Source organism: Mustela nigripes, chromosome 16, assembly GCF_022355385.1.
Source record: "Mustela nigripes isolate SB6536 chromosome 16, MUSNIG.SB6536, whole genome shotgun sequence".
Lineage (NCBI taxonomy): Eukaryota > Metazoa > Chordata > Mammalia > Carnivora > Mustelidae > Mustela > Mustela nigripes.
In genome coordinates, this window is record NC_081572.1 from 59,633,958 (window position 1) to 59,650,030 (window position 16,073).

At 59.4% G+C, this 16,073-nt stretch overlaps 1 protein-coding gene across 1 annotated transcript in view; it reads right to left on the bottom strand.

Moving 5' to 3' along the window:
- The window catches only part of MED31 (mediator complex subunit 31), a 4,047-nt gene extending 3,656 nt beyond the window's left edge, over window positions 1-391 (bottom strand). The window contains exon 1 of the mRNA XM_059378503.1: window positions 284-391. Within this exon, the coding sequence (XP_059234486.1) occupies window positions 284-311 (28 nt within the window). The 5' untranslated portion in view covers window positions 312-391. The remainder of the gene's footprint in view (window positions 1-283) is intronic.
- Window positions 392-16,073: the final 15,682 nt, after the last annotated feature.

Genomic DNA, 16,073 nt, shown 5'->3' on the forward strand with positions numbered 1-16,073 from the left:
AGGATTGGGAGGCTGGGGGAGTCGGGCCGGAGGTCAGGAGGCTGGGGGAGTCGAGTCCGGGGGTAAGGAGGCCGGGGAAGGGGGGGGAGTCGGGAGGCTAGGGGAGTCAGGCCCCGGAGTCAGAAGGCGGGGTGTGGGGGTCGAGACCGGGTGGCCGGGGAGCCGAGGGTTCGGGAGGCCGGAGGGGGTCGGCGTCTGCCGACGCCGGTGAGGTGAGGAGGACGGAGCCGCGGACACGAAGCCCGGGGCAGCGGTGTCCGCGAGCGCTCGGGGCCCCACTTACCCGTCTCCATAGCGACGGCCGCGGCCATCGCAAGCTAAGGCGCTAAGCCGTCACACGCCCAAACAGCCACCGCCCGGAAGTTCCGGAAGACACGCCTCTCTTCCTGTCGCGGAGCAGTGTGGATGCGGGGCGGAGCGGGCCTCCGCAGGCCCCGCCCACCGACCCCGCACGCGCGAGGCGAAGCGCGTGTCCCTGAGCGCGGGAGCCGCGGGACCCCTGTGCGTGGAGCCGGGTACGCGCTCCCGCAGCCCCGCGATGCTGCCATCCTGGCGCCTGCGGTGACTGCACCCAATGGCGTCACGCTCACCCTGGGGCTCCCCCGCGCGTCGGGAGCGCCTGCAGCGGGGACACGACCCCCCGCTGTGTTGGGGGCCTGCGGCCGCGCTCACGGAGCCCGACCCCCGCCCCGAGACGCCCCGACCTGGGCCCGGGCGCAGATTCGCGAGGTCGGGATGCGGCCGTTCACCGCGCGGCCCCCGGGGCCGCCCCGCCACGGACCCCCAGAACCGCCTTCCATGGGGCCGGCGCAGGAGGCTCCGAGGCCCGGAGGCTGCAGCACCTGAGCTCAAGGACAGGGCGGCTGCGGGCGGCTCCGACCCTGGGGACCGGGACCCACCGAAGCGGTGGCCGGCGGAGGGTACGACCCGAAACGCCTAGAGGCCGTTACCCCGCTGACGGCCCGGTCGGTGTCTCCGCCCAGCGCCTGCTGGGCTCGTGCGAGGCCGGCGGACCGCACCCCCGACCCCGCGTTCGCGGGCCAGCGGCGGGTAAAAATGACACGTGGCGCTAGCGACACCCGGACGCGGAGCAACCTCGGAAGGTCTCGGCGGGGGAGGGAGGACTCCGCTGGCGCTTGGGCTGTGGACCGGGCAGCCGGGGCCCCGAGCCCCCAGACTCACAGTCCGCTGAAGGGGCCTCGACGGCGCGGAAAGACGTTTTCCGTTGTGCGGAGCAGCTGGGAGGGAAACAGGCCGGTCATGGGTAGAACGGAGACGAGGGGCTCCTTACACGGAGGGGTCAGGGAAGGGCCTGCCCACTCGCGGACGTTTGACCTGAAGTTTTGTGTGGGTGAACAGGGAGCCAGGCGGGGTCTGGGGAGAGTTCCTGCCGCAGAGGGAGCAGCAGAGGGAGCGGATGGGAGCCCGCTGGGATGCTCGAGGAACAGAGAGACCGAGCCTGGACCCCAGGGAGGGGCAGCGTGGGCCAGAAGAGAGGACGTTGGAGAAGAGGCAGAGGCATGTTCACGGAGGGTATTGGAAGCCACAGTAAGGAGCCTGGGCTTTACAAGGCCGATGGGAAGACGTTGGAGGGTTTTCCGCAGGTGATTGGGGTGATGCAATTCATACTTTTAGAAATATCCTGGCCTGTGTGTGCCAGATGTAGGACCGTGGTTCTTGGCCAGAGGGGATCTTGTCCCCCAGGGGACATTCAGCAATATATGGAGACATTTTTGCTGCAATCTGAGGGATGGTGGTGACGGTGTCTGTGGGTGGAGCCCAGGGATGCTGCTGGACATCCTACAATGCACAAAACAGCCCTCTTCCCCAAGCAAAATGTCAGTGGGGTGAGGCCGGGGACACCCTGATTTGGGAGCAGGAAGTGGCTGGCAGGAGAGGATAGCGGTTCACACTAAGAGGGCAGAGGGCGTGCGAGACAAGACAGCAGACAGGGATGTGTGCTGGAGGTAGAGCTGACCTGACGGAAGACTGGAAGGTGACGGAAAGGAACGGGAGAACAGAGGAGGGCTTGCAAGTTTGGACCTGAGCGGTTCAGTGCACGGTGCTACCACATCCTGCTGGGACGAGCCTGTCAGATGCCCACGTGGAGACACTGAGCAGCAGTGGAATGCACAGTGCTGGCTACCACAGGAGGCGAAGGAGGCTCGAAGTAAAAAAATGAGGGACATCGGTGCACGTAGGGCATTAAAAGCCATGGGACTGGGTGTCACCTGCTAGTCTGTCTCTTTGGTTTGGTTTATGCCATGTGAATGAATGTAAAGGTTGTTTAAAGAGTACCAGCCGGCTAAACACTGCTTCTCCTCTCCCCCACCCCCACCGCAACCTGCCGAAATTTCCCTTGTCCGAAGTCTTATGGTGGCCTCCGACAAGGAAGAAAGTTTGCACTAAAACGGTGGACGAATCTTGGCTTTCACAGGCAACTGCCCCTGGGAAGGTCTTAAACATCCATGTCTTGGGTTTTTTTTTGGGGGGGGGGGTGCATGGGTAGTAACACATGGTCCTAGCCCCAGGTCCTCGTGGGACAGTGGATGAACTTGTGAACTTAACAGTGGTTCTCAGCTGGGGCACTTTTGCCCCACAGGGAATGCTTTGCCATGTCCAGAGATATTTTCATCACAGCTGTCGGGGGTGGAAGCTCCAGGCATCTGCTGGGTGCAGAGATGCCACTGACCTGCAATGCACGGGTTGTCTCCCCATCCTGCCCCAGACAACAAAGTATCAGTCAGCCCAACAAAGTATCAGTAGTACCAAGGTTGAAAATTCCAAAGATTTTTAGCAGCTTTTAAAAGGCTAGAGCCTGGTCAACAGGGTTGGGAGGGGAGCCCCCCACTTCGTAGTAGGATTTGCTGAGGGAGAGAGTTAGAGGTAGGTAGTGAGTGAGTTCTGCCGAAGGTTAGGACTGGAGCGCTCAGAGAGGGAAAAGTTGATTTCAAGGAGACCTTACGTCCCTGTTGCCAATAACTTGTGGGATATTCACCACCAGAGGAGAGGCAGGTGGTCCCCTCCAGCAAGGTGTAAGTGACTTTGATTCTGCGGGACGTCAAGGCGGGGTGGGGGGGGGGGCACGTGCTCCAGCCACTGCACTAAATTATTACCCATGAAATTTCATTTAATTACTGGGCAGTGCCCTGGGCTGCCCAGTGAAACGGGTTCAGGCTAGAGGGAGGTTATAAAACCCCAGAGGCTACTAGAAGGCTTCTGACTCATCAAATTTCTGCTGTAAACTAATAATTAGGCTTCAGAATTCAGTCTGTGTGCGCTTAGGAATTCTTTTTAACATGACATACCATGGACTTTATATCCAAACACTCCTACACCATGTTGTTGCTGTTTTTTTAATGAACAGAGTAGCTGTTTTCTTTAACTGTTTCTTTTTTTAACAGTGTTTCTTATTAACACTTTCATTACAAAGGTGATAATGTAACATGAAATAACTGCAAAATGTATAAAGGAACATTTAATAATGTGTTATCATTCCTTTCCATTCCATCCTATGGAAACATTTAATGTCAGTAGCCTGGGGCATATCCTTCCAGACCTTTCTGCAGCCCCTGCTCCTGTCCCCCTTTTTCATAGCACCTGGAAGACTGGTTGGAAGATGACATGGAAAAGCCAAAGGCTTGCTTTCCAGACGACTGATTCTCTTGAAAGGATACGGGCTTCTGGTAGCTTCCTTCCGTGTGTCACAGCCGTTCCATAAGAAAGATTTTACGTAGGTTTGTCCCTCCCAATTTCATTCATCTGTGTTTCAAAGCTGAAGTCCAGAGAGGCATACATACATCAAGAAAGTGTCCAAAAAAAAAAAAAAAGAGAGAGAGAGAGAGAGAGACAGGAATCATGAAAGAAAAGGATGTCATGTGATATTGGTCACCTATACTGCTCGACATATCCGATTCCACAGCTTTGAAATGACCCCACGTGTTAAAGGAGTTTCCGTCTGTCCTAACTTTAAGTGCACTTGCTCCATGCCACACACGTGTGCTCTGGGAGCTCCCGCGGAACACGGCGCTTCTGTGCTGCGATGTGGCATCTAAGGCTGAGCCGAGCTTGTACACAAGAAAGCAAAGAGGGACAATTCCCTGGCCAGGAAAGCCTGTCATGGCCCCCGCCACGAATCCCTTAGATTTCTTGAGCCAGGTAATAGCCGTGACTTGCCTTTGGTTCTTGCCAACCAGGTTGGTTTGGAACCTATACAAGTCCGCACCCACCATCCTCAAAATCCATCTTATTTGTATAGAAGCCGAGAGCAGCCTTCAAAATTTAGCGTGTATGTGTCTTGCTGTCAGCTGTGTTGAAGATGCTTGAGAGGCAAGAATGCCTTTCACACAATAGTCTCTCCCAGATCGCACGAGCCACAGGAGGAACCCGCGAGGGCACCAAGCCTGAGCCCTCGTGTAGATCCCCCCGGATCCCTGACCCTCCCACAGTGGCTGGTCAAAATGCCTGCGCTGGGTATGTGACCCAGCTTCTAGGGGCCCCCACGGGCTGCAGCCTGGAGAAAGAGTCCACAGCTCAAAAACATTTTTGGTGGGGGTGGGACCTGGGGGGGCTCGTCAGTTAGGCATCTGACTTTCTTAATTATATTTTTAAGATTTTACTTTTTTCAGAGAGCGCACAAGCAGGGGGAGTGGCAGAGGGAGAAGCAGACTCCTCATGGAGCGGGGAGCCTGATGCGGGGCTCGATCCCAGGACCCTGGGACCACAACCTGATCCAAAGGCAGGTGCCCAACCGACAACCACCAGGTGCCCCTCGACATTTAACTCTTGGTTTCGGCTTGGGTCACGGTCTCAGGGCTGTGCGATGGAGCCCTGTGTCCACCTGTACGCTGGGCGTGGACCCTGCTTAAGGTTCTCCCTCTCCCTCTCTGAAAAACCCTGTTGCTGTTGGTCTTCACAGTACGGATGGAAAATCTGAAGCCCACAGAAGCCAAAACTAGTTTGGCCTGGAGCACAGGTTCTGAGAGGGGCCGGCTTCTGCCTCCCAGAAGGGTTTCTCGTGAGAGCCAAGGAAAGGCGGGCACGGGGTCCCTGCGTGTAATTTACAGGGAACCGTGAACAGTGGTAAAACCGGAAGAACAAGGGAGCCCCGAGTAACGTTTAGAGGGAGCTCTGCGGAACGCTCGTGCACCTACCGACTCCAAAGACCTCGCGTTAGGGTTTCGGAGGTGTCATTCGGTGCACACACGTCATCGTGTCTGCTGGATGAATTGGCCCTTTCCCGTTATGAGATGACCGTCTTTCCCCTGGCAACATTCTCTGCGCCAGACCGTATCTTTCTGATACGAACACGGCCGCCCGGCTTCTCCTCCGCATCACAGGGGCTGCATGGCTCTCCATGCCCTCACTTTCAGCCCATTTTCAACGTCATTATTTCTGGTAGACCTGCTGTACTCTGCATGCAGCTGGACCTTGTGCTTTCCTAACATAGTCATTGCTGCCTTTTAATCAAGTTGTTTATCAACAGTGTGTATTTTCTGTAACGATCGACAGGGTTGGGTTGAAACCTACCGCCTACCATGCTCTGTGGCCTTACTTACTCGCTTGGATGTTGAGTGTGTTTTAAAGAAGTGGCACAGCTCCCGAAGGTTCTTCCCATAACTCTTATCGTCCTCAGGTGGGCGGGTTGGCGGTGACGCGGATTCCCATCTGCTCGCACTTCCTTCCTCCTCCCCGGACCCCTCCCTCCACCGTTTCCCGCAGCGCTGTTCTGCGGCGGACACGTTCTTTCCATTTTTGTACCTTCCATAAAGTTTGTCCTTGTGTTTAAAATGCATTTTTTTTCTGGGCCAAGAATTCTTATTTTTCTTTTTTCTCTCCGTGTTTTAAAAGCGTAATTTCCCTGCCTCTGACTTGCATTTCTTCCAGCTGGAAAACTGCTCTGCCCCGACCTTCTCTCCTCTGCACAGAGGCGTCTCCTACTGTCTTTCTCCTTCATTTCAGGCAACCGGGTTGTGGCGTGCCTGGGGGACTGTCTTCCTGTTCCTCATCCTTGAGGTTCGTGGCGTCTTTGGAACCTGTGGTTTTATAGTTTTCATCAAACTTGGACTTTTTTTTTTTTGGTTATTATTCCTCAAAATACATTTTTATTTAAAAATGTTTCAGTGAATTTGAACAAAAAATAATTCGATTCCAGGGCACCTGGGGGGCTTAGTCGGTGAAGCCTCTGCCTTCGGCTCAGGTCCTGGGATCGAGTCCCGCATCGGGCTCTCTGCTCATCCGGGAGTCTGCTTCCCCCTCTGCCTCTCCCCACCCTCCCTGCTTGTGCTCTCTCTCGGTCTCTCGCCCCCACTCTCAAATAAATAAATAAAATCTTTTTTAAAATAATCTGATTCCATCGCTAGTTGGCCCGGGGTGTCCCCCACATCTGAACGGAGTGTGGTCTGCGCTGCTGAAGCTTGGGAAGACAGGCAGCTCATGTAGCGCGCTAAGTGGATGCTCTCCCAACTCCAGAAGAAAATGTGGGACTGTGATATCGGTTTTGAGGGTTATAATCAGCATTTTTCTTACAAAATAAATACAGGAAAAGGTAGAACATACCAGAGTGTTGATACATAGCGATGGTTAGGAACAGCTCTGTGCAATTTTGTGAGCTGTCGCAGCATGAGCTGTACTGGGATTGGGAGTCACCGTGGGAGCGGCTGCAGGAAGGTGGGTGTCTGAGGCCTCGTCCCGCTGCGGCTGTAAGTCTATGCCATGACAGACAGTGGACAGCAGAGGTCAGACGGTCCCCACACAGCAGCCGAGGTTGAATTCACCGCAGCTCACTGAAAACCCAGCCGTCTTGCCTTGGGCTGACCTTTCCCAAGGGACCCCAAGACCTCCCAGGTGTGGGTCCTCCTGCAGCCGGGCGCTGTCCAGGGGCCATGACAAAGCCCCAGACTGGACTCTAGTCTCGGGACTTCAGAACACCCTGGGCTTGCTGCTCTCAGACCAAGGGCCTGCCATGTAGGTTGGGGCCCTCACCCTGTCCATCCCGGAAAGCTAAAGCGTCTTCTTGGGTCCTGCCCACACTGGTTTAGGGAGTGTTCTCATGTTTCTCATCCCCTTCCAGAAGAGGCTATGACACCATGGGGGCTGGACCCAGGGGGAAAGTCAGGACACTGGGGCATCGAGAGGTTAAGTGACTTCCCCAGGGCACTGCCTGGAAGGAGCTGAGCCGGGATCCCGTCCTGGGCTGGCTGCAGACCCTGTGCCCTGGACTGCCCATGTCCACAGTACCAGAAGAAGAGGCAGCGATGTTTCCACGTGTCGTGTGCGTTCTGTAGGACAGTGAAGGTGTGGTGCGTCCAGGAGAAGCCCCGGGGCTGTCGGGAGGGCCAGAGTGCTGCTTCCTTCTGCTCCTGGAAGGGCTGCCTGTCTGCATCCGAGGAAGCCTGAGAGCAGCACTAGAGGCTCAGGGTGGAGGGCTACCAGATGCATGCAGGCATGGGAGAAGGAGGCGCCCCCGGAGTTTATCATAAGCTCCACAGACAAAGAAAGCCAGCTCCATTGAAATCCCAGCACCTCACCTCCACGTCTGCCAGATCTCCCCAGAAGACTGGCCTCACGGTGGGACCGGGCCTGTGGTGGGCTAGGCTGCCTTCCCATCCTCCGCAGAGTGCTGAGTGCCTCTGCAGGGACTGATGAGGCCAGACCAGCCCTGGGGAAGAGACTCCTGCGGGCTAGGAAGGCCTGAGGCCTGCGGGCAGGAAGAAGATGTGGGCCCACTCCCTTTCCTCCCGCTTCCTCCCTAGGAACACAAAGATGCCCCATCTCCCCGAGGCATCTCCCCATCCCAGCTCGCTGCTGTACTGCTCCGTCCCAAGGTCCCGCTGCCCCGTCCTCCCCAGAGCTCTCCCTGCTGCCCACTGCCAGACCCAGAGGCTACCTACAGCCCTGCTCCATGACCAGTCTGTGGCATCGGACACCAGGGGCCATGCGGCCCCCCAGACATTCCCCCTCTGGTCTCCTCTGACTGCGTCCTGTCCCGCCCAGCCCCAGCTGTCAGGTCCCCAGAGCTCCTTCCTCATCTGTGCTCTCTACCCCCGTACACAGCGCCAGCTGCCACCCGGCATGATGGCCTCTGCCCGGACCCTCCCGAGCGCCAGCCTTCCTGTCCTCCACAGCCTACAGTCAGGTCTTCTTTTCAACAAAATCGGCCCAACTGCCTCCCGTCCCAACTTCCCGCCATAACCTTGGCCTTATCCCCTCGCTGCACGGCCTGCTTGTCCTCGGTGCCCAGCTGTATCACCTGGCTCCTTCCGACGGTGACCACCCCCACACGGGTGCGTCCGTGGGCCATCTCCAGCCAGCCCAGGAGCACGGCCCTCATGCAGAGTGTCCCTTTCCCCACCTGCTTGCTTCCCGTCTTCTGGCCCATCTCCAACATGCTGCCCAGACTGGGTTCCTGAAGTCCCGGCTCACTCCGGGCCAGCACGCGCCCTGTGGCCTGCCGTGCCCTGAAGGAACCACAGATGGAGACGGGCACGGGGCTCAGTAGAACCAAGGAGGTTGCTCGGCCATTGTTTGTGAGGGTGGTGCCCCAGGTGTGGCCTGTCCTTGTCCTCGTCTGACCCAGGGGACTCTGCTGGACGAGGCTGTGCCCCCTCGTGTGTGCGGGGCCTGGATCGGGTTCAGGGACCCCGCATCCAAGCCTGGAGCTGGGAGCCAGCACCACAACAGGGGGAGAGGGACCCTGCTTCCTAGCCCCAAACCCGCACCCGCCACCTTTCCCACCTGGCCGGCCTTGGGGTTCGTTCCTGCCTCCAAGGGTGAGCGCTTCCCACAGACCCTGCCTGCCATGTTCTTCTCCAATTTTCAGTGTCTGCCCCTCCCCATCACTTGGGCAGCAAAATGCATATTGATTAAATACCCCTTCGACCCCACTTCCAACACTCTTATCCCCTGACCCTTATGACGCATGTGTCTGTGGTCCTGAGCGCCAGGGGCCGGATTCTGTTGATCGTCTGTGTCCCCCACTGGACAAGCGAGGACCCTGCCATGTTTGTCACGCCACCCCCAGACATGTGTGGCCATGTTAACGCAGAGCGGGCGTGCCACCGCGTCTGCAGTGTGAGCGAACGACAAACGAGTGGTCAAGATGGATGTCAGGACCTTGAGCTCCCTGTCGGTCCGCAGGGGCTCGGCGGGTGCTGAGCTGAGGCATCCCCGGGCTCCCACCTAAGAGGCTGGGGAGGCCTCCGTGGCCCCTGGTGCTGGCCCCCGGCACCCTGACCCTCCTTCTGCCAGGTGACATGCTACCTGTCCCTGAAGCCCTGCTCCGTTTCCACCACCCCAGAAGCCCTGCCCAAGCCGCCCCTGAGCCCACCCCCTGGGAGTTCCCATGCCCCCACTGTGGCCGCCTCCTCTGACTGCACCCCTGTGACTGAAAGCACGTCAAGGGCAGGGACTATCATAAAGCCTCTTTGTGTCCTGTGAGCATGCATGGACTCGACAAACAAGGTTTGATTTGTCCGGACACGGGCTTGGTCACTCTGTGCTCTTGGCGGCCGTGAGGCAGGGCAGCAGTGGGGCAAGCGCGAGGAGAGCCACGTCTACAGAGCACGACTCCGGGCACGTTAGGGAAGGGCACACGGACTCCGAATAGAGACAGAACTGTTGGAGGATTCGTGCTTGTTCCTGCTCTTGGGCTCCCCACCGAGTCCCCCACTCGGCGCCAGGCCCAGGAACGGTGCTGCAGGATCCAGGCTTCCATCAGGGCCCGCTGTGGGGGAGGCCTCGAGGGTGACCCCCACATCCTTCTCCCCTTGCGTCCCTTCCATCAGCTGGCTCTCCCTGGTGGCTGATCTTGCAACAGTGGGACATGTCAGAGCCTTTAAAATCAGTTTACCCTTTGCTTAACCCCAGACCCAGCTCCCCCACATCTGCTCCGGTTTGGCTTCTTGAGGTGTGACATTGGGTTGACTCAGGGCGCGGCACCGGCCTCTCTGGGGCCCCCAGAGTGGGCTGGCCAGGGGGGCAGGTGCGGCCAGCACTGCGGCCCCACCAGGCTGAGGTCTGCGGCTCGGGCCCCTTGGTCAGAGCGCTCCAGCCGGGCACGGCGGCCAGATCCCTCGGGAGGACAGGAGTGTCTGTGTGGGCAGCAGGGCCTCAGGACCACGGTTCGCCAGCAAGGGTGGGGCCGTCCAAACATCCTGGCGGCTGCTTCATGTAATTATTAATTTTCATAGAGATAGTTTTATTCTCTGCTTGTTTGCACATATTCCAAGGGTCGCTAACCTTCACGGTCCCTATCTTTAAAAGTGCGCACAGCAGCCGCACGGTAGCGTGTGGGACAGAAGGGTTCCCATGATGCTCATCGTCTTTCGTGTGCACATTGAGTCCTTGACGGCCGCTGCGTCGCCGCAGGGGAATTCCCGCCAGGAAAGGGACAGACCTGTTAGCCCCTCGCCCTGCCACTCAGTTTCTTCCCAGAAGGCCGCGCTGATGGACAGGCTCCCCGGAGGCACGTTTAAGGGCGACAGGTCACTGTTTCCTCAGTGTGTGCTAACTTAGGAGGTGCAAATCGGCTCGCCAGGCTGCTCCTCCGTGTGTGTCCCCGTCACAGCGGGCTGGCTTGCTCTCTGTCACCCACTCCTGGCAGGGGCTTCTTCCGTGACACAGGCCCGGGTTCCTCTGCTGCTCTCCCCACTCCCGGCCTTTCGGCTTCTGTGTCCCATCCATCTGCAGTCTCGAACGGGGCAGGCACGGGGCTGGTCCGTGCACATCCCACACCAGCCCTGACAAGCTGCCAGCTAGAACTGGACAGTGGCCACTGGCCTCTGCGGACTCCCTCCCCGTCTCATCTCTGCAGGTGGCCTCATCTGGACTGACCTCCCGAGAAGTGGCTGGGAGTGACCCAGCTGTCCTTCGTTGACCCTGCCAGGGAGGCGCTGTGGGCTTCCCAGCCTCGCCACGACTCACCAGCTGGGCCTGTGTGTCCTAGTGGCTGGGGGATGTGTGGTCTAATGGAGCCGGGGAGTGGAGTCCCCATGGGTAGCAGAGAGGCCCACGGCTGGTCCCGTTCCAGTGAGCCCCTCACCCAAAGCAGCAGGAGAGCTCAGCTCACAGGCAGGGAGCCCACTCGGCCCCAGCTGGGTCGGGGGTCACTGGTGCTCCATGGAGGGCCGGGACAGGGCAGGGCTGTGACTACCCCGTGTCTAGTGGCACTGATAGTTCTTGGCACTTGGGAAGATTTCGGAAAGACAGCTGATCTCCACAGATGCATTTGGTGAAGCCCCACGGTGGGCAAAGCTCTGATTCCAGGCACTGGACCTGTCGCTGCTAGTCGCCGGGGCAAGGAACCTCGGTTGCCCTAGTCCCTGGGGTCACCTCGCAGACCCCGCAGACGGCCTGTTAAAAGCCAGACAGATGGCAATTCCTACCGCTCATTGTACGTAACACTTCAAACGCCGGCTCTTTTAAGGTTATTATTACACTAGACACAAAGTATTTGGAAACTACGGGAACAATAGAAATGAGACAGAATCCTACAAATTCACCAGCTATCACCACTATCGTATGTCCGCTCACAGCCTTCCCCGGTGGTCACTCACACGTCCACGTTATCACCGAGCGCCAATGGCCTGTGTGATTCTGTGTGTGCCGTGCTCACGGCACACGACAAGCATCCCCACGAGGTATCCCTCACTGACACTTGCAACGACTGCAGTGAACGGTGTGGGTGGACACGCTGTGAAGATGGACCATCCCCCGAGTGTGGGGTGTTCGTGGTCCAGTTTTCCCAGAGTAGAATGGCACACCACAATCAGCGGATCTGAGGCACAAACCTCAGAGTACGTACCTGCTTCTTTCTAGCTTTCCCGACAGGCCCCCCCCTCCGAGGCCTGGCTGCCTCACCACACAGCCACACCAAGACACAGAATGTCAGAGAACGTCTGCTAATGTGAAAGGCGGTGCTCCCTTTTCCAGGGTCGGCTGAGGCTTGCTGAGGGCAAGGGGCCACACCTGGGGGGTGGGGGGAAAGCCCGGGGGTTGCCCCGGGATGCACGGTCTCCGCCTCATGACCACCGACAGCCATGAGGGAGTGGAGCCCTCGTATCTGACACCTGCTTGGGCTCCATGCCACTCAGCAGACGTGGGGCCGGGAGCTGAGGCTGCGGCGGCACGGACCCTGCAAACAGGTGGCTGTGGGCTGTGGGCCATGGGCAGCAGAGAACACCAGGGGTCTGGGGAGGCCTCTTGCCATGCCCCGCTCCTAGAGACAGGCCATTTTTATGGGCTACACGTCAGGCAAAGCCTGTGCCAACTGCCCAAGACTCCACTTCAAACCTAGCAAATAAGAGAGAGGACGGTATGCATTACGTTATATTTAAAACAAGCCCGCACAATGCCTGTAATTTTTCATTCTGACTCCGTGATTATAGCCCAGGACTGGCTGGATCATAGTTATCCCCACACCGACCTACTGTTGGGACACATGGAATTAAAGGCTTTGCTGCCCCTCAAGATTCTATTTTGAACGCCAAGCCCTGGCAGGTAATGGGCCTTTCACGGGGCTGGTCTTGCTGTGGCTTCTCCCAGCAGCGGCACCAAGGCCGAGTCAGCACCGGCTTTGGAGAAGCCCACCAATGCTTGTGAGCCACTGGGGTGCGGCGGCTTTGCCCAGCCTCAGCCTCAGGCCAGAGCCAGGGACCTTGGAGAGCTGGGGCAGGGGGCACTGCCCTTGGAGCAAGCCCGCTGCCTTCCGTTGGGCTGACGTCAGCCTCTGCCCTCCAGAAGTTTCCTGAATGCTGCTCTACCCCTGGTCCCGATGGGGGTCCCAGGGTCAGAGAGGACCATTGTCACAGACAGGCTAACATCGCCTGGAGGAGCCCCTTCAGAAAAGAGGAGAGAAAAACTCAAAGGAGCACAAGGGAGTCAGGTTTACAGCCACGGCCCCTGGTACTCCTACAGGCTGTGTGTGCCCTTCCCTGTCCCTGGTCCCTCCCTCTGCGCCGCCCCTCCTCCAACACTGTCCTCAGTCCCAAGTCCCAGCTGCCTTGAGTGGTGGAATAGCTCCCCAAGGTCATCTGAAGGACTGGCCCTTCACGGGCACACCTTGTTCGCTCACATCCTGGTACCAAAATCTCTTCAGACCTAAGGCAGTGGCGCTCAGGGAATTGTGGGAGGCTCCGGCGTGAGGGAGTGGGCCGGAGCCAGGGGTCCGAGCACGTCCCCACACCCCCGACCACACGCTCATCCACAGGACTTGGCCTGAAAGCAGTGGTCCTCCTCCTGGCGGCCTCTTGGTTATCCCCCGGCCAGGCCCGCTCACGCCTACATGGGCTCAAGCCCAAAGCTGGCTCCTGCTTCTCTGTACACCTGCTCTGGGGCACACCGCTCGCTTGCCTTGCCTCAGCCAAGCCCCAGGACGAGCCAGCCGAGGCGCGGATGGCTAGCTCCCTTCTCCCGCCTTTGACCCCTCTTGGGCACAGTCCTATTTCACGTCTGCCCTTCTCACCGAGCACGCGACTGTCCCACCAGAATTCTCAGGGCAGGCGTGATGATCTCTTTGTGGGGGGTTCAATATCCGGCAACTCGCAGGTGCTTACTGTTTGTGAAAGCAAAGGAAAGAAAAGGAGGAAGGAAGGAGAGAGGGAGGAAGGAAGAAAGAGAATCTGCAAAATTCCTCATCCCCAAAAACCTCTGTCGATTCAGACTGAGTGAACGCGTGCCCTCCCACCCAGCCTGCTTCCTCGGACGCGGTGCCCTGCAGGACAGGGCCTGCAGGACAGGGACAGAGCCCGTTCCTTCCTGTGACCCCGCCCCTCAGGCGCCCAGCAGGGCAGGAACTGTGGAACTGAATTGCCCCTTGCTTCGGAGACTCAGGTCAGGGGCAGCATGACCTGAGCCAGCCAGGGGACCCTGTCACCAGGCTGAAACCGCCCTGGGCTGGCGGGCCAGGGTTGTTTGCTAAGGATGGGGGCACAGAAATAAATCCTAGCTTTCAAAAAGAAACACACCCCAAAGGTGTTCTATTTATATGAAAATCAGCTCCACTTTTAGGTAGCCATCTTCCCACCTCACCTCCCGGAGCTGGGCCCTGCCCTCCCACAGGTCCCATCCACACCCCACCCCGTAATCAGGGCTCTACCTGCCCCCATCCACCCCCCTGATTGCTCTCTGGGGTTTCCCTGGATTGCAGGGTGTGAGCTCCCAGACGCTCCGGGGGCCTGTCTCGTGCCTGCCCCAGACTCCCTCCCTCCCTCCCCCACTTGCCCTTCCAATCCCAGAGCTCTCAAAGAACAGCCAGAGTCCTGGCCCTGGAACATGCAGGTGGGTCGGGGAGGGGCAAGCCTTGAGTCCTGCTGTTGGGGACGGAGGGACAGGGAGTGCCAGAGTCAGGGCCTTTGCTTTCTGGGGTTGGGGCAGCAGCGGGCAGGACAGAGCCAGGGCCCTGGGTCCCGAGAGGGGAGGGGCAGGGCAGGGAGTCCCTCTGGGACTCAGTGGCCCCTTACCTGAGCCACAGCAGAGCAGCGTGGTGGCTCGGTGCACTGGAATCAGGCCCTGCCCCTCCCTGCCTCTTCTGGCCATCAGGACCCCCTCCCTCCGCAGACGACTGCAGTCCACACAGGACATGAGGCCTGCGCCTTTGGAGTCCCGATCATGTCTGGGTTGGCTGCACCAGGGGCACCCAGTCCACCTCTCCCTCCTCAGCCTCTCCTGGCCTCAGAGCCCTCTCTGGCTGGAAGGAGACCCTGCGTGTGTGAGGGTCACACCAGTCCGTGGGGTTGCTCCCCAGGCCCTTGGCTGCCCAGCCCTTCCATGAGCCCTCACCCCTGCACCAGTGCCTCCGCCCAGAGTGCCACGTGGGCCCAAGGGTGCTCCCTGCTCCCCGTGGGGGGCCCCCCCGCCCTCCAGCAGCTTCCCCAGCCGCAGCCAGGCTCTAGGAAGGGCCTGGGCCAGCCCGTGGAGGGCGCTGGGCCTCCCTCCCAGCTCAGCTCGGGCTGTGGCCAGAGCCCACTCACCGCCGTGGTACGTGGCCGAGAGCCAGGCCCCACCACAGGGACAGTAAGCTGAGAAGCTCTGCAGCTATAAACGTCCAGTGGCCGACCGCGGACGCCGCAAAGCCCGCTGTGGCCAGGAGTCCCGGCCCCTAGTGGCCGCTCGCCAGGCTCTGGCTTTGCCAAGGCCACTGGGACCAGAGAGGGAGGTCCCAGGCCTGGGGGATGGGTCGGTGGCAGGGCAGGACAGACAGGACAAGTCCAGCATTCAGTGGACCTGTGGTCCGGCTTCTGCCCCTCCCCCCACCCAGAGCATCAGCTTGTTCTATGGGATCTTTCGGGCTGCTTGCTTGTGCTTCTGGGGGTCTTATCCCTGAGGGGGTGGCCCCAAGCCACAGTGTCAGATCCATGTGGAGGCCACCTCGGGCATGGCCAGAGTGACCTCGGGCTGGGCCTGGGGCCCCTGTGCTCCTGACTCGAGTCCTCCCCCCCCACCCCGGAAGTGCCCTGCAGGAGGTCCCAGGAGAGGCAGAGTTCGCAGAACAAAGGAAAGGTTCTCCAGGAGGCCCTCACAGGCCAGGGGCCACCCTGGGAGAAGGAGCCGTTGCTCCGCAGTGCCCGGCCTGCCCCTGCTCCTTCCCTGCAGGACAGGACGGGCGTACGGCACCCAGGGGGCAACAGGCCATCTGGGAGGGCTTGGGGGCTCTCCTCTAACACCCCTGCCCCACTGGATGGTCTGATCTCTCCCTGGCACTAGCCCCCCTGTGGGGAGTTGGGGAGCCAGCCAAGAAAGCAAAGGTCAAGGTCACTCCTGGGCCTGTCACTGACCCTCAGGGAGCTCAGAGATGAGCCCCCAGGTCTCTGGGGGACCATGTGCCAGACCGGCCTGAGCAACCTCGCTCAACCTGTCCCTTGGCTGGATCAGGGAGGAGGGTGGAGAAGGGCTGGGAGCGCCCTAAGCCCGCCCCCCACCCCCAGACCTGAGCGAGAGCTGGGGACAGAGGCAGCTTGGGGGCGACCAGACCCAAGCTCCCCAGGCCCAGGGTCAGGGCCAGGGAAGTCGCTGGGGCCTGGCCCCACACCCTGGGCACGGACGGTGCAGCTGCCCATGTGTACTAACAGGGAAAT